Here is a 25,000-nt window from a genome sequence, read left to right on the forward strand (position 1 = left end):
GAGTTTATAAAGTTTGCTCAAGGAAGAGTGTGGATTGGACCCATCATTAAACAAAATCTAGATCTGTTTTCTGTATTTTATGATGACATGCAATTACTTTTTAGGGTATGCATTGGATATAAATATTTAAGAGGATGAAAAAAAATCAAAATAAGAAAATAAATTTGATAAATGAGAAACTGGTGATATTTGATTGTTGTAGAGGTGGAAGAATGATTGCAAAGTGAAGAAAAATGAAGGGAGCTTTTAATTTTGTGGGGTAAATATTTATCCTAGAGGAGAATGAGAGAATGCATTACTTCCATAATAGGGGAAATCATTCTTTTTTTCCTTCATTATTTTCATTACATGTTCATTTTATCTTCTTCACAACTATCTCAACTACTTCAAATGCATCTCTATTTGCTTTCATTTCATTAGTTTGGCTTTATTTCTCCCCTTAAATATTTACACTCAATCTAAACATGCCCTTAAAAAACTTTTATTTTTGGTTTATTTAAAATTTTAATTGAGTTTGTTTAGTAATATGATATCAGAATTTAGTTCACTGATTCAAATCTCATTTATCTCTTCTTTCAAGTGATATTATTAGTGTCAATTATAATGAAGACTTGTGATGTATCCACACTTTAAGCCTGAAGGACTTCCTTGTGAGGAGTCGTGAAAGATTATACTCCTATAATATATATTAGGGGCTAAATTATCAACTTCAATTTTTGGTTGAGTTGAAAATTTTGGACTTAAAAGGTTGTGAAAAATTCCAATAAGAGTTGCGTGGATGTCTTGGAAGAAAAAAAATCGGTTAAATCGATATATTTTGTAGCTCGTATTGCATGAGACCGTCTCACCATGAAACAGGCCAATATAACTAGTACATTTCTATGTGATCACTTTAACACATTAAATGTATATGAGATGTCGCATTTAAGAATACACATATATATATTTGAGTAAAGAATTTATGTTTATTTAAATAGCTAGATCACATTGTAAAATGCAAATAATCCCAAAAAAAGGAGTGGGAATTGGAAATCGAGGCTAGTCAGCCTGTGTTGTATGAGACTGTCTCATAATGAAACAACTTTAAACAAGAAGTCCCATAAACTAAAATTTTTTACTATTAGACTATTTAACCTAAATATCAGACATATTTTATGGTGAGACTGTTTTATGCAAAAATTTGCGAACCTAAAAAAATTGTTCTATTAATAGGACCAATACAGCCCAAAAGATGCCCATTGCCCACCGTGCACTGCTTAAAGCCCATTAGTTTCCCATTTCCTGAGCCCAAAAGGATTTATCTTGGGTCTTTCCCTGACTAATTGACTATACATTTTTGGGTCTCTTTGCTTGGGTTTTAATGGTTCCCTCTTGAGAAAGATCGAATATAATAAGCAAAAAATTATTTTGTTTGCTCTTAGTAATAACAATAAAAGGGACACAATGTCATAATATTTCTTGAAGTAGACATTTTAAGTCTTGGAGACTTGGAGTAGTTATTCAAACTCTGGTCAAGGAAGGTTCGGTCTTGGAGTAGAGGCTTTAATAAACATTTTGACGATTGGAGAAAATAGTTATAAAAATAAAGTTTAGCCTTTGGAGAATGATGGTTAAGACTTAGAGTATGGGTTTTCAAATAAGTATTTTAAGGCTTAAAATTGATATATAAAAATTATTTTAATGAGTTGTGTCGGTCCCATACATGCGGCAGCCTCACATAGAATCTACTGTTTTAAGGATATAGAGAATACTTATTTTTTTATTATTCTTAATATTATTTGACTTAATCTTTTTTTTTTGTGAAGTTCTATATTTTTTTTTACTAAACCTTAAGTTTAGCACAAATTCTACTTTTTTTATTTAAATATGTCACTATTATATTAACCACTAGTAAAGTCAAAGTGAAGAATTATTGAATTGTTAAAGTTTGACACAAACAATCAACCATCATATCATATCATTCTATATTCCTATACTTTTCACATGATAGATGGATTTTTTTTAGAAATTTCTAATCAATTATCATTGCGATTTGTCACAAAAAGACAATATTAATAAAATAAAAATGATAAATTAAAATTATAAAAACTCCACTCTATTAAATTTTTCTATATAAGAGTGATCTATCAATATTACAAATTGTCATTATTCACTTAGCCAACATATTCTTTTTATCGTTCTTGATGGTAAAAAATTATTAATAGTTGTAAAAATGTAATATTAAATGAAAAATAATAGTATAGATTGATATTAAAAAGGAGTTTAAATGTGTGCTTGAAGTTAAAAGAAGACGGTTAGATATATTTACAAATAAATAAATGATTTAAATTGAGTGTGACAATCCAAAGTGAAAATAGATACAAATTAAGTAGGCAGTCGGTCTTCTGAAAGATCTTTTTTCTGAGAGACGACTCTCAAGTCCAGTCTATTAAAACTTAATGCCTACTCTTACTCTATATTTTCTTATATGGGTCGGTCTAATTAAAAATGATCTCTAAAAATACAATCTCCCACGAGAAATTGTGTTAAGTAGGACAGAGTGAGTAACAAGTAATCAACCAATCAAAATTAGACAGCAAATAGCAAGTCCTACATTAAATAAAACCATTAAGGACAACGTTAGTGCTTAAGCACACACGACAAAGTGCACTTAGGATAGTGGGTTTGCTTAAAAATTCGAGTTATTTTCCTTAATTTAATATGATTAGTACTCCATAATCAACCCTTTTTTTTTGGTTACTGTGTGAGTCATTAGATTTCCAAGTATTCCAATTCCCAATTCTCTGATTAGTATCAACTGTTTTTAGTTCGTCTGAGTAAATCACGGTTATTTGTGTTATGACTTAAAAGAGAAGGGATTTTGAGATTTAATTTTATCTTTTTATATTTTGTTTATTTTCTTTGTCTTTTTATGATGATTCACGAATTATCGTTATTGATTAGGAATTTCTAACTGTTTTTTCTTCTTTTGCATAACTTAAATACTCTTTCGGTTTTCAATTGTTTTTCCAATTCACTTTTTGTATAGATTTCAATGTAAACTAAAAAGTCAAATAATTTTAATTGTGGGTTTTTTTAAAAAATTTTAAAAAGTTGATATTTAGAACATATATATTGAGACGAATCTATCAAGATCCACGCAAATATGTTTTTTCATATAGATCAATAAGACATTATAGTTAATATTTAATACTAAAATTTGTAAATTTTATTTGAGAAGAACATGTAGAAACGGAGGGTGTATATTAACAACTGCTAACGAACCTCTTGATAGACATAAAATTATATTTTAAAGAGTTATAACAAATAACAAAATAAATTATGATACTCAATACAATATATTTTGACATATACTCTGTGATAAATTTTAAATTTAACAAAATATTTTATTTAGCTAGAATTGAACTTATATCACAAATCTAGCCATGATTCTAAGCAAAATAATTTTTTTTTTATTATAGGATAAACTAGAGAATTCATACGATTCTTAACAAATTTAGCTAGAGAATTCTAAGCAAAATATTTTATTATATCACAAATTTAGCTAGAATTCATACGAGTAAGGAAAAAAATTAATTAGGTAGTGAAAATTAAACAACATTAAAGGTAAAAGGCCGAAAGAGAAAACCTCAATCACTAAACTAACTCATGATTCTTAACAAAATAATTATTTTAAAATAACTCTTTATCGCACAATCTTTTAGAATTAAGACTTTAACCGTTATTATTATAACTCTTTTATATCAACAAATCATTGAATTGATTCTAACTTTAATAAATTTATTTAAAATTGATTTTATATCTTTATCAACAAATTTTTTTATGTAGTGTTTAGAAATAAGTATTTAATTTTAAATTATGGATTTCAATTATGAAATTATGAATGAAGAATTTGAGAATGACAAGGTTTGGGTAGTTATTTTCAAATTCTCAACTTTAACTACTTAAAAAACAACTGTGGAATTTGATCTAAATTAAAATTTGAAAATTTTGGATTTGCCAAACAATAAATTTGAGCTAATTTCAAATTTTAAATTTTCAAATGAAATCATCATTCCCAAACATAGCATAAAGCTGTTTCTTAGCAAGGTTTTTTAATAGGAAAAATTAACATTAATAATCCAACCTTTTGCCCGTCTGTTGTGAATAATCTCACCTTTTGATTATTTTTTCAGAATTCAATATTTGCCCTTAGTTCACTATGAATAATTCTATCTTTGTTTTAGTTTGGTGACAACATATCTTATTAGTACCTATTAGGGCATGCGTGGATTGAGTGTAAATATTTAAGGAGGAAAATAAAGTCAAACTAATAAAATGAAAGCAAACAGAGAGCATTCGAAGTAGTTGAAAAAATTGTGAAGAAGATAAAATAAACATGTAATAAAAATAATGATGAAAAAAGAAGATGATTTCCCCTATTATGAAGGTAATACATACCCCCATCCTCCCTTAGATAAATATTTACCCCACAAAATTGAGAGCTTCCTTTATTTTTCTTTACTTTGCAACTATTCTTCCACCTCTACAATAATCAAATTTCACCAATTTCCATTTATCAAATTCATTTTTGACTTTTTTTCACCCTTTAAATATTTACACTCAATCCAAACATGCTCTTATTAGTAATTTGGTATGTTGTAGGCATATATATGATAAAAGTTAGATTATTAAAAAATAATTTAAAAGTGAAATTATTTACAATAGATAAATAAAAGGTTGAATTATTAATATCAAATTTTTTTTTAATATCTTATATATTTTTTTCTCTCGTCTACTTATTTTTCTTTCAAGTTTTTAACTTGAAGAGTTGACCCTTTTCAGCTTCCTTTAATTCTCCCTTCTTTTGCTGTATTTATGCTCAGGTATGCATCTTTCTTCCTTTAATTACTCTTCCTTTTGCCTTTTTACTGTATGTAAATTTTAATTTCAATTAATTATTCTGGGTTTTGGGCTAAAATCTGTATGAAATAATTGAATTTATGAACTGGGTATTGATGATAATCTTTATTTAAGTTGGATTAAATTGTTTTATGGGTGATTTTTGCTTTGAAATGTTGAAATACCTAATAGTTAATTCTTAATTTTTCTGCTTAAAATTTTTTCTGTTCCTTTTTTCTACAATTATTTGAATTCTTTTACTTAATGATTGTTTATTTATCATAGTTTTTGTGCAAATGGATCCCCAATTAGAAGAATTATTTGGGACACTCCATCGATTCAAGTTCAATGATCAGAAGGTACCATTTTACCCTAATAATAGTGTTGTTAATACTCTGCAAGATCCCAATTTACACCCAAATTTTGTAAATACAGTGAAACTACAAGAATCAAATCCCATAAATTCCCAAAACCCTAATTTTAATTTAGTTGTGCCATCAGTAGGTCAAGAATTTGATTCATCTTTACATGAAGATTATGATTTTAGTGATGTTGTTCTTAAGTATATTAATCAAGTTCTTATGGAAGAAGACGAGGAAGAAAAAGCTCGATTGAATCACGAGCCTTCAGCTCTTGCAGCTGCAGAGAGAACATTGTATGAGGTTATAGGGAAGCAATATCCTTCTGTACAAGATCATCTGTATAATTTGCCCCTAGTCGAGAATGATAGATTAAATACTAATAGTAGTATTGGTAGTTGTATTAGTGATAGTTATAGTCGAGGTAGTAGTAGTAGTAGCATGTTTATGGACCCGACATGTTCTGTGAGCCCTTTTGAATATAACCCTCCATCGATACTTGATTTTTCCGTGCCTTCCTCAAACTCACCTTTGCAAAAGTCGTATAGTGTATCGAGTAATTCGGGTAGGCAATATGGTGTTTTGGAATTCAACTTTGAGAAATCGATGAGTTTGGGTAGTAGTGTTGGTGGTTATTTGGATACGACAGTAGAATCTCCGGTGAGTGCCCTTAATGTGTCTAAGATATTCAATGAGGGTCAGTCGATTTTGCAGTTTCAGAAAGGGGTAGAGGAAGCTAGGAAGTTTCTTCCTAAGGATCCGTTGTATACGGGTTTGATAATTGATGGGTCCTATCCGAAGTTAGATAATGTGGTGTCTAAGGCATCGGGAGTTGATTTGGAGAAGAGAGGTGAAAATGAGGGTTTAGCTCGGGTGTTTAGCGGAAAGAAAAATCGAAATCGTGATGAAGTGGTGTCCGAAGAAAAGAGGGATAGTAAGCAATCGGCCAATTCATTCATTTCCGATGAAGCGGTTAAGAGGTCGGAAATGTGGGATAGGGTGTTATTGTGTAGTGGAGGTAAACATGATGCTGTTCTTCGGGAAGCTTTACAGAGTGAACTAAAAAAAAACGCGCAAATCGATCAAGCAAAAGGGTCTAATAGCGGGAAAGGTCGTGGTAGGAGAAAAGGCAAGAGAGAAGTAATAGATTTAAGATCACTCTTAAGCTTATGTGCTCAAGCTGTCGGGTCGAACGATCAAAGGAGTGCAAATGACTTGCTTCAACAAATACGACAACATTCTTCTCCTACAGGAGATGGAAATCAACGAATGGCTCACTATTTTGCCGATGGTCTAGAGGCACGTCTTGCGGGTGTAGGAACCCCGATATATAAATGTCTCCTTACCGGCCCTGCCTGTGCTGTCGATATCTTACGAGCATACCACATGTTTTTAGCTGTATGTCCCTTTAAGAAAATTGGAAATTTCTTCTCGAATAGAACGATTACGGAAGTTGCTGAGAAAGCAACACGACTCCATATAATTGATATCGGTATGGTCTATGGTTTCCAATGGCCTTGTCTATTCCAGCGTCTTTCGTCAAGACCTGGTGGGCCCCCGAATATTCGTATTACTGGTATTGATCTTCCACAACCAGGGTTTCGACCATCCAAACGGCTAGAGGAGACAGGGCGTCGATTGAAAAACTATGCGGAGTCTTTTAATATCCCGTTTGAGTTCAATGCTGTGGCGAAGAAGTGGGAAACGGTCACTGTCGAAGACCTCAAGCTTGATACCAATGAGTTGCTTGTTGTGAACTGTTTGTTTAGGTTTAAGTATATACCCGAGGAAACGGCAATGGTGGATTGCCCGAGAGATATGGTTCTTAACCTCGTAAGGCAGATAAAACCCGCTATATTCATACAAGGTGCTGTTAACGGAGCATTCAATTCCCCGTTCTTCATCACTAGATTCCGTGAGGGTCTCTTCCATTTTTCAACTCTCTTTGATATGATCGACACTAATCTTCCTCGGGATATTCCAGAAAGGATTCTGATTGAGCGAGAGATATTTGGTCGACAAGCGATGAACGTGATTGCTTGTGAGGGTTTGGAGAGGATAGAAAGACCAGAGACATACAAGCAATGGCAAGTACGAAATGAAAGGATTGGGTTCAATCAACTTCCATTAAAACCCGAGATAGTGGCTATGGCAAAAAAGAGGGTTAAATCTGTTTATCACAAAGATTTCTCAATTGATGAAGACGGGCATTGGTTATTACTCGGATGGAAAGGTAGAATCGTCTATGCACTCACAAATTGGAAGCCCAGGTTCCCAAATTTCTAGCGCCAATAATGTGTGATCGGGAAATTTGTATAGCAGCTCGACCCCTGAGTTCTGATATATACGTGCTTCCGAGATCAAGGACTTGGCAGAAGGTAAACCCAAAATCTTATTCACCTAATTTGTTCCATTTTGCATTGTTTTTAGACTTGCTGGTTGAGACGACAAAAAAACTGAAATGAATGGAGTACAAAAAATTTGATCATTAGTCTTTTTATTAGCTCCTCGAAATGACAATAAATTCACTATATAGTCCTGGCAATTCCTGAGTCTATGTGCAACCCATGCACTAGTGATTATTCATTATATCAGTTATTAAATGCTGCTAGTCAATTTTGTTGAGCCGAGAGGGATTCTTTGACCGTACTCTCCTTTATGGGTATGAGTTGCCGTCTTTCTTCCCTCTCTAGAGCCTGACCATAGATCCTATGAGCGGGATATACTGGATGTGATGATGATGAAATACTGCTCGTTAAGTTGCTAGCTAACTTACATCTATCTCTCCGCGTGGTTGAGCATTTGCAGAAGTTCGACCCTTCACGCAAAGGAATCGTGTATGGCAAAATGAAGCCGAGGAATCTTTGAGACGAAAGCGGCACACGAGGTAAAGCTTAATATCGAAAGGCAGAAAAATCAGTTGGAAATTTATCTGATAAATTTGAATTTGGCTTTGTTTTTTGTCTAGGAAAAATACATTTTGTGCATTAGATAAATGCAATGCAACTTTTGGTTGGTTAAAGGCTATTAACCAATATTTGAACTTGTATCATCCAAGTTAGTTAAAGGCTTTTAAATATTCATGTTTTTTCCTTAATCCAGATGTATAAATATTTTTTTGATATATAAATGTATGTTTTTGAATGTACTAAAATTCATTCAACTTATTAAAGGACCTTTTTATTTATGGTTTATATGGACAAATAATTGTGTTTGTGGGTGTGGTGGTGTAAAGTTAGCTTCTAATGACTTGAATTATGAATGAAGAATGATTTACCAAAGTACAAATTTATGTTGTTTTCGTCCTAATGCCGGCCGGACTCAGCTCCGTTCTACTAATTTTTCCTTGAAGATAATTGGTTGAAAAATTAAGAAAAAAATGGGTAAAATGATATTTAATGAGAAAGTGAGACGATTATTAGGATGTAATTAAAAATGTAAGTTAAATATGTAGCGGAGAATTGAGAAAAGTGTAAGTTATGACTATATAAAAATCACAAGTTCTTAAATGAGATGATTTTATGGTGAGATAATATTTATCGGGCCGACGTATATACATTAACTGTCTTTAGGTGATGACTTATAATTTTCACCAATTCTTATGTGAGACAGTTTCACTGTAAATGCACTTTATATATGAGTTAAATAACCCAACTAATACAAATTATTAGCATATGAGTTTCTCTTGTTCAGCTCGTCGAGAGACGGTTCTCATAAGAATAGCTATACAATTTAAAAGGAATTAATTAGAAAAACGAGTTAATTATTTGAGTTCGTGACGATTAGAAAACAAGCCGAAAAACATAGGTGAATTTGGTTGAACAAACTAAGATGAAAATAGTACATATTTGATGAGTATAAGGGGTCTTTACATTAAGGTGATATTCTAATAAGAGTGATTGTGTTATATTTTTTTTTATCTTTTTTCGTTTTTTATTTTTTTCTGTATTTAATTTTTTGATTCGTGAGTAATGACTTCACTGCTTCTATCACCATTCAACTAATTGAAAGATAATGTAGATTAACTAATTAAGTGTCAACGCTTTAGTTTAAAGTTAATTAAATATCAGATCATAAATATCATCTTAACAACAAAAAGAAAATTTAAATCAAAAAATATCACCTAATTAATACTCTATCTGTTCCTATTTATTGTTCTTTTTTTTCATTTTAAGGTATTTTCATTTGTTGTTCTCCTAATTTTTTTTTCTTTATATTATTTTTTTCTTGGTTTTTTAAATTTTAATATTTTAATGTTTATGGTCTTCTATATATTATCTACTAACTTTATTTTAATATTTTTATAATAATTATGATCTTAATATATTTCTTCTAAATTTATTTTAATATTTTTTAGTATTTATAGTCTGGATATTCTTTCACATCTAAAGATTCAACTAATCAATTATCTGCTCTATCTAATACTCACTCATGTTTTAATCAATAGTTCCATTTGGTTTGGCATGCATAGTTGCGGATGCAATATTTCAATTCTAAATGGTCATAATCATAATCATGGTCATTAACCTAGTGTTCCGGATGTAATATTTCCGTTCTTTTCGAGGGAAAGGAGAAAAGAAATATGCACAATCAACTTAAACCTTCAGATTGAGAGAGTCTTTATAAAATGAGAAATAAATAGCACCAAGAAAACATGGGAGAAATTACCATCAAAACACAAAACAATTTGGACTAGGGTTGAAATGTTAGAAAAAAATTAAATAAATAGGTAATAGAAAAAATTAATTACTTCTATCGCTTGTCAAGTCCTAAATATCAGTAATTATTTTTGGCTAAAAATTTAAAAAAGTTGATATTAATATAATTTACATTGATACAAGTTAATAAGATCTCAATTGATTATATTTTAATTTATAGACTTAAAATAAAATACTAGGAGTAATTTGGTAAATAGTATCTAAAAAAAAGAAAAAAAATTTAATAATCAATCAATTGTGCATTGTGCAAGTTATTGGAGCTGGCTGCGGCATTAGTATTTAATAGTAATGCTTTTATCAGCAAAAAAAAAATAATTAAAACTTTTTCATCCTCTGTTTTTACGTTCAATTAAAACTTATAAGACTAATAATTTAAATTATGAGTTTCTAAAATTTTTTAAAAAATTAATATAACAGATCTATTAAGAATTTATATAAATATGTTTTTTTATATAGATTGATGAGAAATCACAATTTATATGTAACTTTAAAATTTAAAAATTTTATTTGAGAAAAATATATGAAAGTAAAGAAAATATCAAAATTGAAATTAAAAACAGAAGACGTATAAATAAGAATAATTGTTTTTAAGAGGTGATACTTTTGACTTACAACACTGCTCCCAACTCTCAAGACTCTTTATTCCCCAACTAAAAACTACTCTTATAGAAGAAGCACAATTTTGTATAATTTGCTATAAGCCTATAAAAAGTACATACAATTCTTACTTTAGTTTTAAAACGATCTTAACATAACATAGTCTCAAATTGTGTTATACAGTCCAGTAAAATTAATTAAAATAATCACTTTAATATTTTAATATACTAACTTTTAGTTGTATATAATGTTTAACACGTCATACTTTTCTACACGGTAGACAAACGTTTTTTAAATTCGCATTATTAACCTTGAGCTTTCAACTTTTTCATGTGGTAAACAAATGGTTAACTTCTTTATTTCATTAGATACTTATTTCGAAAATATTTTTAAAAAACGTGTCTCATAATGATGATCCCAACTTTTGTAATTAAAAAAAAAATCTTTACAATGGGTAATACTCCCTCCTATTCACCTTAGTAGTCTCATTTGACTTTTTACAGATTTTAAGGAGAGTCAAAAGTGGGACCCTAAGGGTAGGAAAGAGAGTGGTATTATGGGTTTTTTTAATGTAAAGGAGGAAAATTAGTATGGGTAATGGGGGTATAATTGAAAATAGGATAAAGTTACTAAGGGCATAAAAGTCAAAAACCCATACCAAAAATAAAAATGGGACAATTAAGGTGACTTGACCATAAAAAAAAATGAGACACATAAGCTGAATAGGAGGGAGTAATAACATAAATCTAACAAAAAACATAACATTTAATTTAGCAAGTGAAAAAGTCAAAGTTTAGAGGACTCTCATTGGTGTTCAAAAAAAATTTCCTCACAAATCTCTCTCTACATTTCCATTTCATCCAAATCAATTTTTGACGTGAAAGTTTTTGACATAAAATATTTCAATCAAACAAAAAATCCTAACCATTGGAATAGCTCTTGGAGTCACCATGTGAATAAAAAACTTTTGTCAGCTATATATAAAAACCAAAAAAATTACTTTTTTTAGAATCCATCAGACATGCTCATATACTCCTATGAGATTTGCTCATACTCTTAAGTCAAGGCCTAAGCCATAATCCCTCGAACCCAAAAACAAACAAAATGAGTGGTGCAGGAATTCCGGATTTTTTCTACAGAGAAGCTCAACGCCTTGGTTATGTTGCTCGTTCTGCCTTCAAGGTCTCTTTTTCTTCATTAAATCATACTAACCCCCATTACTATATCATTTATTCATACACAGAAATTCAAAAATGCTTTAAATTTCTGGTCTTTATGTTTTTTTTTTTTTTTTTTCATCTTTTGGTGGGTGAATTTGATGGAAAGAACAGTTGCTACAATTACAAGAGAAATTCAAATTGATAAAACCAGGTTCATCTGTACTTGATCTTGGTTGTGCACCTGGTGCTTGGCTTCAGGTTATTTTGCTTTTTCTCGGCTTTTTCTGTGATGCATTTCGTCGAACAGTTGGTGAGCTTGATTATGTTTAATTTTTAACAGGTAGCTTGTCAAAGTTTGGGTCCTCCCAAAAATGGTGGGGTTGTTGTTGGTATTGATTTGAAGGTAAATTTGAATTATGGGTTAACTTCATTTATTCATTTTCTGATAAGATTGAAGTTTTTAAGCTGTTTTGCATTGAGTTTTAGAAGATTGGAATGCAGAATTAATGTTAATTTATGTATTTGAAGATTTGGGATTTTTAATTTGATTACCCCCACGTCATAGAATGACTCCCATATAGGCTTGTTCCGGGTTATGAAAAAGGTTCAAATGCAATAACATAAATAAGAACAAGTGGAGTACATAATAATTCGAAACGAAGGAACTATAAATCTTCGACTCCATCAAGAATGGGATTTCTAATTTCCAATGTGTATCAAGAAGTTTCACATGCAATAACATAAATAAGAACAAGTAGAGTGCATTATAATCCGAAACAAAAGAACTGTAAATCTTTAATTCCATCAAGAATGTACAATTACGGGATTTCTATTTTCTAATGTGTATTATCAAAAAGGTTCAAATGCAATAACATAAATAAGAACAAGTATACTGCATTATGATCCGAAACCAAAAGAACTGTAAATCTTTGACTTTATCAAGAATGGACGATGACTGGATTTCTAATGTGTAGTTTAAATTTGTATTTTTGCACAGAGCAGAAGGTGAAAGTTCCTTCCACTCATTGTGATGCCAGAGTCCAGACAGTTTGTGGTGATGTTATGAACCTTTCTAAGGACCATATCAGGTCACATTCCCCTAAGGTATACTTCTTGTGAAACTATCACTGTTTTTGTCTTGGCTAACTTCTACAAATTTACATTGTGATGATATATTTCGTGCTAGACTGAACGCCTATGAAGCCATTGAGCGTCTAGAACAGTGTCACAGGATTCGATAAGCTCTTTCCAAATTGAAAATTGAAAAAAAGTGAATTATGTTGTATTGTTTAGAGCATCTGTTGTTGTCTGTCAATATCGCAGGTAAACGCTTAATGAGGAGATACCATTGCTTCCATCTCAAAATCGGTAACCTGAATCTTTTCAGTGTCATTGCCAGTGTCACATGATTCGCTAATTGCGTTGCGAATCAAAAGAAACGAATTATGGTCGGTTTTAGGCTTTTTTGGTACCATTTTGAGCGAATTGCGAATCCAAAAGGCAAACTAGGTAGCGAATTATGTTTCACTAATCATTGTAGATATTAGTAATAATATGTTCGACTTCGTTCAATGTCCTTATTTACATGTGTGTATGCTTATGGTAAAACTCTTATAGACTTACTCATGTTTATGACTTATGCAGAAGGGTTTTTCCGTTATTCTATCAGATATGTGTCCCTTAGTCTCTGGAATCAAAACGAAAGACGCAGCCTTATCAGCTGAGTTAGGCATGCGAGCTCTCGACCTTGCTGTTGGAAGCGCTGTTCTTGCACAAGACGCGGAGACAAAAGAAGAGAATGACGAGCCATCAGTCCCTAAAGACGACAATGGTATATTGCTTCCCGGGGGCAACCTTGTGATTAAGTTGTTGGAGAGCGAAGACATGCGAGGTAAGCTTCCAATTTTCCATCAACAAACCGGTTTTTCTACTGCAAATAGCTGTTCTTAACATCATTTTCGTATGTTCTATCATCATTATTCGCTGATTGTAGAATTTAATCAAATTTGCAAACCACTCTTCAAAAAGGCGTCATGGCTAAGACCAAAAGCCACAAGATCGACTTCACGAGAAATTTATTTGATATGTCAAGGATTGGTACCATGACAATGCTTGTAATCGAAGGTTAGTGAGGAGAACGGGACTTGATTTTGCTACATTAGCTTCAATGTTTATGATTTTAAATGCGACTGTCGTAAATGTAATGGCTAATTAGTGTATGTCTTGCAATGTAAGTGTTATATTGTTCATGGCGTTGTTGCTCGTGGAAGAGATACTTGACGAATGTAGGTCCGCCCCAATGACTATGAACCGGTTTCTTAGACTGGTGCCTGAAAACAGCATGAAAAAACATCAGCGAGTCTGATTTCATGCCAAAGCTATTGATTTTCCGTATGCCTTTCTTATATGCAAGTGGGATAGGTTGGCTCAATGTCACATGATTCGTTAATCTCTTTGAGAATCGCGAATTTGAAAAAGTAAATTATGGTCAATTTTGGGCTATTTTAAGCTAATTGCGAATTCAAAAAACGAATTAGTTGGTGAATTATGTACAGTGCGTTGGCCACGACCCCCTTACTTACAAATCACCTGTCAAGTTTACAGTTGGGATCTAAAAATATCATAATTTTTCATTTAAGATGGTTTTATCACGAGACAATTTCAATTTTGATTGAATACCACATCTAAGTTGATTAAAAAAATCTACTTTTGTACTTTAAATACTCAATTTTAGTTGATTAATGTTTATAATGTACTTTTGTCTGTTAAAAGTACCACTTTAAATATTAAAATATTTATTTTTTTTACTAGAAAGTGTAAATATAGAATGATATTTTTTTTGTTTGTTCGGTATGATTTAGAATAAAATGTTGTTTGATTTTGGCTTGAAGAACCAAATAACGTTTACTTTTTGAAAGGGTATAACATTACCTTAGGACACTAACGACTAAAAAAAATCCAAAACAAAAAACTATTTAAAGTAAAATTAAAAAGACAAAGAGTAAACAATTCTACTAGCACCTTAGAAAAATGAAAATAAATATTTTCTTTTTAAAAAAGTTTCAAAATAGACTTAGAGAACTTTTAATTCCTAAAATATGTGTCTCTATGTCCGAATCTAAAATTAAGGTTTGTTCACTATTTACAACCAGTGAACAAGAAAAAATCTTTTACCACGATATTTACTAACAGCAAATAAAAGGAAACTGATGTTATAATGTGTTTGAAGGAACAAAAAAAATAAAAATAATGTTTGTTCGCTGTTGATGACAATGAACATACTGTTCGCTTTTTTGTCTCTTCAAATGTTGGGAAAAATTATCTAGAATGATCCAACCTTTTGTTGATTTCCCTACAATAATCCTAACATTTGATTAACATGAATAATCTCACATTTTAATTTTTTTATTTTTAATATTATGATTTTTTATTTTATTTTATTTTATTTAGTAATTACCTGTAAAAACCGATCACCATTTGGGCAACAATGTTCTTAGGTAAGTGACCCTAAAGTTGGGATTATTCATGGTTAATCAAAAGTTTGAATTATTGTAGGAAAATTATAAAAAGTTTGATTATTTTAGGTAATTTTTCCTAAATGTTATGACATTTGTCTTGTTCGTTGTAATAATATTGAATAAAGTCATGGTAAATTTCTTTTTTTTCTTTTTTAGTAATAACAAACAAACTTTAACCCTAGGTTCAGACATATTTTGTAAATTAAAATTTCTCTAAGTTTATTTTGAGAAACTTTTTTGTTAAAAAATTATTTTACACGATCCTTAAACATCGCCATCCCTTTCATTTTATCGCCATCCCTAATAAAATTACGATTTTGCCCCTGGACTTAAAATTTCTTACATATACTCTAACCTCACTAAATAACAACTTAATCACACTTAAAAAAAATTACAACATAAAATTTTTTGAGCAAAAGCTAAGGAATTCAATCCGCAAACAAATGATCGAGGTAATTTTTATTCAAATCGTATTATTTAAAAAAAAAAAAGGAAAAAAAAAGTGAGTCGCACGCACAGCCGGATCAGCTTTTAAGACTTCATCGACCAACGATTGAAAGTACTCTTTGTCATCGGTGTTTGCGTGCCGTACTCCTTCGTTGGTGTCATCTCCTACCTCTGTGTACGTCAAAGTACTCCAGAATGGATGAATGTCATCCAAATACAAAGCACCATGTGAACCGATCGACAGATATAAATAACAAGCACACGGCAATCCATGGGTGCGTTGAAGTACACAATCGCATTTGTTAAGTACATAATCACCCAAATCTAACATACGGTTATGCTCAAGCTGCAACTGCTCCAAGGCAAAAATAAATACATGGCGATATAAAGGTCTAAAGGAATGATGTCGCAACGACCTTGAAACAGAATTCATGGATTTCTGTAGCGTTTGTCGAATCCTGGCTTGCTGGTTTGTTATCTATACGTGTGCCCTTTTAAACAGGGTATCAAATGAGCTATTACCGCTATCAAGATAATACTTGAAAGACGAGTGTTGGCTTTCAACTCTGCTAGTAGTCTAGTTACCCATGTGTAAACAGTCATTTGTCCATGCACGCACAAATTTCTCTTTAAGTATAATCCATGTTCCAGCCAAGTATCGAATGACCTTTTTATTCCTAACCGATCAGGTAGTCACAATCGATTGCCATCTCTGCTAGTGGCCACTTTTGTTTGTTTGTTTTGTACATTGTATCTATCAACACAACATACGGCCACGTACGTATTATTTGGATTGAGGTAGGATTTGCAACTAATAATCTGCTCAAATCCCCTTCACTATCTAAGTCTGTCCAAACCACGTAATTATGCTCTGTGGCCATATAAAGACTGTTGAAGGGGAGTCCTAACCCCCATCTTTTCACTTCTAATTGACTGTCTAACATTGTATATTTGGTTTATACTAGTAAAAAAATCAGGAAAATTTTCTCTAATTGAAGTCAGGATAAAGGTTGTTTGCATGTCGGTCTCACTAAGCTGTCGTATGTGATGCCGAATATCTACATTCAACCTATTTGCCCTTACATGACCATCTCTGTACACTAAAAATTGGTGGTTATATCTACCTTTTTCCCCAGCCGCTCAAGGTCTTTCTCCTGGTTTACGACTACTTGATACGATCATAAATTTACACCGACATATTCTACTTTAGAACCAGGTCGGGCAGCATTATCTAGGTTATGCAAATCATCCCTAATAATACCATAGCGGTGACATCTTAAATACAAACTAACTCTAAAACGTCCTTCTTTTTGTTTATAAGAAGCACGTGTAAATTGAAAACCAATTGTTATTGCTATCTCATCGGCCCAACTATGTAATTCATCTATGGAATCAAATTTCCTAACCGTAACAAATCTACCAGAGTAATTTACATTGTCTCCTAAGTTTTCAAAGTCCTGCAAATTTAAAATATGAAATAAACCATACATTAGGTTATTAAAAAATTATGCATACGAACATTAATAATAAAAATATTCAATAATAAATAAAAATTATAATTTACTTTAATAGTTAATATTAAAATAATAATAATAGAAATTAATATTAAATAAAAAATATAATTTACTTCAATAATAAATATTAAAATAATAAAAATACAAAACATAAAATAAAATAATTGAATAAAACAAATTAATATTAAATAATAAGAAAATAATAATAATAATAATAATAATAATAATAATAATATATAATTATAAATTATTTCAATTAATAATAAGAAAATAATAATAATATTAATAATATAATTTATAAATTATTTAAATTAATAATAAGAAAATAATAATAATAACAATACTAATACTAATAATAATAATAATAATAATAATAATAATAATAATAATAATAATAATAATAATAATAATAATAATAATAATAATAATAATAATAATAATAATGATAATAATAATAGTAATAATAATAATAATAATAATAATAATAATAATAATAATATTATTATTATTAATATTATTAAGAAAATAATAATAATAATATAAATAATTTACTACAGCGTATATTAAATAATAATAATATAAATTGCTAAACAAGTAAAAAATTTTTTGTATAATTTACATAATAATAATGTAAATAATAAAAAAAATAATTAAAAAAAAAGGAGGATTCGCACAAAACGTGCGAGTGGACCACGGAGGTGTCGCACGTTTTATGCGACTCCTCTTTTTTTTTTTAAAAAAAAACACCAATTCAGATCGATTTAAGTACGTACCCGATCCGATTCATAGTCGCTTTCGTTAACAATAGTAAATCGATTCCAGGAATCAGCTTGTTTAAAATTAAAGAACGTTTTTAGATAGATTTTAGAGAGATAGAACCGTTTTGAATTCGTATATCATGCAAGGGCGCTACTGAAAATTCAATATGTATAGGGTCGCGATAAAAATGTTCGGGATTACGTTTAAACTTTAAATATAGTGTTTTTAAAGTGATAATAGCGTTATTAAGTGAGATTTACATTTGTTTAGCAAATTTTACGTCTAGAGGCAAAATCATAATTTTATTAATAAATGACTATAAAATAAAAAAAGGCCATCAATAATAATATTCTTATTTTATTCCGTTTTTACTTGCACCTCATAGTACTATTGATATGGCTCAGAATTGAGGAGCAAAATGGCCAAACGCCAAAAACTTCACACTACAAAAGGCAGCACACCCATCACACTGTTAGTCTGTTACAGCATACAGAAGCCTATGTGCGGCTTTAAATTGCTCGTTTCGCCTCATGGGCCATCCTTTAGCGTGAAGGAAAATCTTAAACAAAAACTTATGTGAGACGGCTTGAGCGATTTTTTTTCAAAAAAAAATAAATTAAACATATTAATTTCAAGACCTGTAATTCAATTTAAAAAGTTGAAAGGCTAATTGGGAGATTTAAAAGATTAATACCAACTTTAACGTTTGAGTCATCTTACTTCGTAATTGAAATAGTCGTTTAAATCTTAAAATTGATTCTTTTGAAAATTGAATTGACCTTTTAACTCTTCAACTTATTTGTTATTCAAATCATTGTACTGAAATGTAATTTATTAGTTCCTCTGTACTAGTTTGCATGTCACAGTTTAACTAAAAATTGCGAGGTTAAGAAAACGGTGGTGACATTATTAACATTGTATTACTTTTGTAATATCCCAATGATTTTAAGTGGATACCACCTATGGCTATGATGGGGTTTGAAAGCTCGAATAGCCAATATTTTCTTTATTTATGTTACAATTAATAAAAATAATATTTTTAATTGATCTTGATAGCAAATGTTATATACAACTTAAATAAAAAGTGCAAAATAAAATAACTATTCAAAGTAAATATATTTACATACGATCACACAGACTAAAAACAAAGCTTTTTGAACATTCAAAAAGAAAAGAAAGAAAAACTTTTGAAAATAAAAAAATAATTTTTATTCTTTTTGAAAAATGCAACTATTTCTCATCATTGTCATATCATAAAAATTTCAATAATGCCCATATCAATTTGTCTCCCCTTACCAATAGGTATCGGCCCAACACCATCTGGTATCTGGTTGGTATTCAAAACTACATGGCCCACCACAAATTACTTCCTTTAATTATTCAATCTGTTTTGCACGAGCCACTCTCACGATGAGACGACCTCGCTCATAAGCTAAATATTTTTATTATTGGGCTATTTTATCCAAGTATGAAGCATGTCACTTGGTGAAACCGTCTCATACAAGAATTTGTGTTAATTATTTTACTCTCTCATATTTATCTTAAGTGTCTCATTTACTTTATACACTCAATCCAATGCACTCATTCAATCCATAATATATCTAATTATGCATAATTAAAAATTTTAAGAAGTTATTAATAAAATTTACATTAAAACGAATCAAGTAAGATCCCACATGACTATATTATAACTTATAGATTAATAATAAAATACAATTTAAGATTGATAGATGAATAGTATCCAAAAAAATAAGACACATAAGGTGAATAGGAGGGAGTATATTTTATATTTTGCGGATTCTTAACTTAGAGTTTGAGACAATCTTATAGTGATATTTTTTTTATTAGGATGACAGCTTATCCATGAATATTTAACGTGTTAAAACAATTACTTATAATATTTAAATAATTAATTAGAGTAATAGGCTAATTTTATTATTTTAGAGGTCTATTTCACTATGAGATAATTTTATACAAGGTGATATATTTATACTTTTATAATTTTTTATTTTTTTCTCTTTCACAACAAGAATTATTGCGGCTCATATTCAAACCCTCCTTATTTTCCCGCCTAAAACTATTTCTTCATTTCATACTTCCGCCAAATATAAAAAATAAAAAAATACAAAAAAATCTCAAATTTTTTATTCATTTATGTTTAATTCAGTCAGCTTGCCCTATAAGCCACTAGAAAAACACTATTCATATTTTCCCGCCCATTTTTTGAATTCTCCTATTTATACCAAAACTTTATCTCCTTCATAAACCCACTTATATTTCTCATTTCTCAACAATTCTCAAATACAAAAGAAAACCCAGAAAAATTGTTTAAATCCCCTCAAAAATTGTTAATTATTTTCAACAATTTTTCGATAAAAATGGAAGGAAAGGAAAACATTCGAGTTGATTTCGAATCAGATTGCAAGACGCCACGACTCGGTAGAATTCCTGCGTCGTTGGTTTGCCCACCGCCACCAAGGAAGAAAAGAGTTTATGCAAATCAAGCGGTTGTTCCTCCTAAAGGTGGGTATTTTCATCCACCTGATTTAGAGCTAATTTTCAGTAATTCCCCTGTTAATCAGGGTAAAATTGTTGGGATTAGGTAGATAATTATTGGGTTTAATTTTTATTCCTCGAAAAATAAATTAATTAAGAATTAAGAATTAAGATGGTATTTAGTGAAATTCAAAAAAAAGTATTTCATAGTAAAAGTAATTTATTTTTCTGGGATAGATGAGAATTGAATTTAGAATTTTAGATGTGGAAAGTGATAGTTCAATGGAGATAAAATTCAATTCTGAGTAGTAAAAGTAATATATATTAGGAGTAGACGTGTTTTTTTTTTTTTTTTTTGGTTTTTTTAGTTTAGGAAAAGGGAATTATTGGTGGGCTATTTTGTATTCTATAATAATGTAGTGTGTTCCACCAATTGTATTATCTCTGCATTTCATTCTATTTAGAGAAATTAATGTTAAGTAATTATTAGTGTTGGATTTTAATTTTTGTTGGTGCATATAATACTACTTAATAAGGGCATTTTTTAATTTTTGTTTGTTTGTATTTTTGTTTTTCACTTGCTTAGCAAGGGCATTTTTTAATTTTTGTTTGTTTATATAATGTATAATGTATTTGAATTTCAATTATGTTGTGTTTGATTATGATTTATGAATAATTATTGATTAAAAAAGTTAATTAATGGGCAACAATCAACATAGTTAGAAATTAGGTCTTATTTTATTTTAAATTGGAATGAAGTAGTGGACAATTAATACTCTGTTTTATTCGTTATTGTTATCTTATTTGATGTATTAGATCTTTAAACATTTATATTTAATTCTAAATATCTTTAAAAAATTAATTTTAATAATATTTAAATTGATACGAATCAAATAAAATTACTTTTAACTATAAAAATAAAAATGAGAAAACAAAGGTTACTTGTAGGGCATATAAAGTATGGACACATTTTATCCTTTATGTAGTGTGTAGCTGTCGTTGTTTATTGGATACATCAAGTTACATTTTGTGAGAAGTTTATTACAATCCTCATTACATTAATCGTCAAATAACCATCATAGCGAATATTAATGATTGTAAGTAATAATGCCATTGAAGGTTCTCATTATTTTTTGGAATTGTAGTGATTGTTCCTTTTTTAATCCGATTATTTTACATTAGCTTTCTTTGTTCAATAACAAATTCAACTAAAAATATCAAATGTGATAATTGTAAATTGTAATGAAAATGAGTTTTACAATAACTTTTAATGAAATAGCATATATGTTCAGTTAAGGTAAAATACTAGTTGTGTTTACATATACATTATTGTAAATCTTTTTATAAAATTGATTTATAATACAATTTAATTATACAAATTAGAATAAATATCAAATTAAATTTATTTTAAATACCTCTAATAGTATTAAACAATGCCTTACTAAAGTAGACTAGCTATCATTCCCAACCCTCGCTTATCACGTTCTCGATCAATTAACAACAATCTTTCACCCCCACTCAAGTTTCAAAGGTTGAATTGTTTGCTTCATGACATTAATTTTTTTAGAATTAAAGTAAATTTAAGGAGTTGGTGTGTAATTAAGGTGAATTAGTAGTTAATGAATAAGGATTAAGCACCTAAATATGCTAAATTTAAACCATCTAAATATGTTAAATCAATAACAACAACGTTAGCGTCTTAATATCAAAAGATTAAGGTTGACTACATTAATCAAAATATCAGTTTTAATTATCGTTCAAATGAATTATTTTACTCCATTATTTATACTGATTTTTACCATATTAATTTACAAATCTAGATTCTTCATATTAAGTAAATTGAACTAGGTTTTGCTTGTAGTTTTTTCTATAAGTTTATTCAATTAATTAGTTATTATAAGAAAATTAGTTATAAAGAAGACCAATTATTTAAGTTCATGCATGATTACTAAAAGAAGTTAAAAGCCTTCCAAGTTCATACCTCCTTATAGCTAAAAGGTATACTCTCTAAGCCACAAGCACAAGTCTCACTCTTCATCATTTAGATGGAGAAACAAAAATGGTTGGTGGAGGTTTGGGAATTGAAACTACCAATGGGGATAAGATTGAGAACTTACTAGTTTGCATCATAACCAATGTTGAACCATTTGTTAGAATGATACAACCAATAATAAAGGGCCCAACTTGAACATTTTCAAGTACACAACTTCAATAACAATATAGCTATTCTTGTGAAAAAATCGTCTTTTCTTGAGATAACCTCTAAATAAGAAGTGTATATGTTAAAATTTGTATTAATTGGGGTATTCAATGAACGTATTCAATGAACGCATGGATAGCGTTTCACGATGAACCGTCTCATAAATAAATTCATAATAACAATAACATTAAAGTCTTGTTTATAACATCAAGTCTGGTATGAAACCGTCACACCGTTAGACGAGTCCATACAAGCAGTTCATTAGTAGAAAACATTAAAAGACAATGAAACTTGAATTGTATAGGGCAACAAATTTTTTAAAAAAGTTTAAATTGACCTAATTAAGATCATCTTATAGTGAAACAATTTCAATAAAAAATTAGTGTATTAATAAATAGTTAAATCAACTACATGAACCAATAGGAGTACAAATTAAGTGACAAAAGTTACATTATATGTATAGGCGGATCTCGCTTGAAGCATAAGCGGATCTCACTTGAAGCATAAGCGGATCTCACTTGAAGCATAGGCAACCCCATTTCAAAAATCATTAATTAAGTAAAATGGATTGAACTAAATTTTAACTCATTTCTCACACAAAAAGTACATTGTACAATTTGGATGAAATTTGAAATTACTAGAAGGTTCTAAATGAAATTATGAGTCGGCTCCCGATCACTCATTAAGGTGATTGGATAATGAATTTTTTGTAGTATATTGATTTTTTGATTGGTCAAATATTTGAAGTTAGTTGAAAGTTATCTTTTCAAGTTAAAATCAAAAAAATATTATAAGTATCTATTTGTATCGGTTTTTTGGTTTTGATGTTATTTTTTCCTGATAAATAGTCAACAATCAATAATTAATATTTATCAAATATTTCTTTAATAACTAATTTAAGTAGCTGGCATAACAACTTGTAAACAATTGATACTACTTCTGTTCCAAATTACTTGTAACATTAGAGATAATTATACTATTCACTCGTCTTTTTAATTTGTGATTAATATTTAATCTATAAGTAAAACATAATCAAGTGGGATTTTGTTTGATTCGTCTCGATGCAAAGATTATTAATATCAAATTTTTCTAATTTTTTATTATACATAAATAGAGGTATTAGGGATTAAATTAGTGTGTTAAATCACGTGAAAATATTATAAATATTTTGCTTCTCATATGACGTGATAAGGAAAAGAGTGAGGTAAGAAAGCGTGATAAGGTAGGACTTAGTAGTAGGTTTTGGGTGGATTTTGTACCAAAAATGCAGAGTCTTTGTCAGTGAAGGTGAAAGCTGGGTATTTTGTCTGAAATAGTACCAGCACTTTTGTACTCATTGGGCCACCTAACATCTCTATTGGGCTTTTCATTTTCTTTGTATTATTGCGCATCGGATTCCCCTCCCACTCTTGGGTGCTTATGGGTCCAATGGATCTGCGGGGCCCATTCCAACACACTTAGCCCTCATCATCATCACTTGAGCTGGCTCGAATCATATTTTGCATCCAAATCATTCTTCAACGGACAAATTTTCAAATACGACGGTGGTAAAGTGAAACAAATTTTACTTTCTCCGTTTCATTATACTTGTTATATTTTACTTTTTACGCAATTTAATGTTATTTTTTACTTTTTACTTTTTACTTTTCATCGTCACTAAAATTATAAAAATTTGATATTATGAAAGTATTTGATTAGACGATTCAAACAAGATTTTACTTGACTATTTTCGAATAGGTTAGTCGCAATATACAATAAAAGCTCGAAAGATGAAGTACCCATAATTCTTATGTAGTGACTATTTCAGAATAGAGAAAGTATTAGGCTAACTCATATTCACCACTGAGTTGGCTCGAATCAAATTTTGCATCTAAATCATCCCTTAAGGACAAACAATGAGTGCCATGTGAAATGGTCTAAGTCGATTGACCGGCTTGGATTTAGTAATTTTTTTTTCTTTTGACATCAATTTCAAAATTTAAATGACTAATTGTGAGACTTAAAAAATCAGTTTTAAGTCTTAAAAAACCAACTTCAAAGTTTTTAGAACAGTTTTAATATATAGTTTTTTATACCAATTTTATATGGTTTCAGCAATATATTATATTTTCTATTTTTATTAAAATCTAAGTATATTTTTCAGCTCACTTCTATAATTAACTTTTCTTTCTAGTTAATATCCATATGATATTGCCAAAGAAACTTTTTTTAACCAAATTACATTAAATTTTCTTTATTTTTCTTATTTAATATCAATAATCAAATGGATTATTATTTTTTGACTAGAAATTATAATTTATTGTCAAAATACAATATTCACGAAAAAGTTTTGTATGAACTTAGTTCAAACA

General features: G+C 29.7%; 2 protein-coding genes across 3 annotated transcripts; both read left to right on the forward strand.

The window, feature by feature from the left end:
- Positions 1-4,800: 4,800 nt before the first annotated feature.
- On the forward strand, positions 4,801-8,444 carry LOC130802914 (scarecrow-like protein 33). 2 transcript variants are annotated; one of them, XM_057667030.1, is made up of 3 exons: positions 4,801-4,865; positions 5,167-7,618; positions 8,049-8,444. In XM_057667030.1, the coding sequence occupies exon 2, from the start codon at positions 5,178-5,180 to the stop codon at positions 7,524-7,526; it is 2,349 nt and encodes a 782-aa protein (XP_057523013.1). In that variant the 5' UTR covers positions 4,801-4,865; positions 5,167-5,177; the 3' UTR covers positions 7,527-7,618; positions 8,049-8,444. The 2 variants fall into 2 exon arrangements, with proteins under 2 accessions (XP_057523013.1, XP_057523014.1); XM_057667031.1 differs by having other exon boundaries at positions 4,864-7,618.
- A 2,897-nt stretch (positions 8,445-11,341) lies between these two features.
- On the forward strand, positions 11,342-14,146 carry LOC130803268 (uncharacterized). Its single transcript, XM_057667470.1, has 6 exons — positions 11,342-11,737; positions 11,887-11,973; positions 12,056-12,118; positions 12,718-12,819; positions 13,360-13,606; positions 13,709-14,146. Exons 1-6 carry the CDS (start codon positions 11,660-11,662, stop codon positions 13,819-13,821), a joined length of 690 nt encoding a protein of 229 aa, XP_057523453.1. The 5' UTR covers positions 11,342-11,659; the 3' UTR covers positions 13,822-14,146.
- Positions 14,147-25,000: the final 10,854 nt, after the last annotated feature.

The sequence above is a fragment of the Amaranthus tricolor genome, chromosome 16 (genome assembly GCF_026212465.1).
Source record: "Amaranthus tricolor cultivar Red isolate AtriRed21 chromosome 16, ASM2621246v1, whole genome shotgun sequence".
Taxonomy (NCBI): Eukaryota; Viridiplantae; Streptophyta; class Magnoliopsida; order Caryophyllales; family Amaranthaceae; genus Amaranthus; species Amaranthus tricolor.

Coding starts and splice junctions, on each gene's coding strand:
- LOC130802914 (XM_057667030.1), top strand. CDS start 5,178: ATGGATCCCCAATTAGAAGAATTATTTGGGACACTCCATCGATTCAAG.
- LOC130803268 (XM_057667470.1), top strand. CDS start 11,660: ATGAGTGGTGCAGGAATTCCGGATTTTTTCTACAGAGAAGCTCAACGC. Junction 11,974..12,055: donor CACCTGGTGCTTGGCTTCAG/GTTATTTTGCTT, acceptor AATTTTTAACAG/GTAGCTTGTCAAAGTTTGGG. Junction 12,119..12,717: donor TTGTTGGTATTGATTTGAAG/GTAAATTTGAAT, acceptor TGCACAGAGCAG/AAGGTGAAAGTTCCTTCCAC.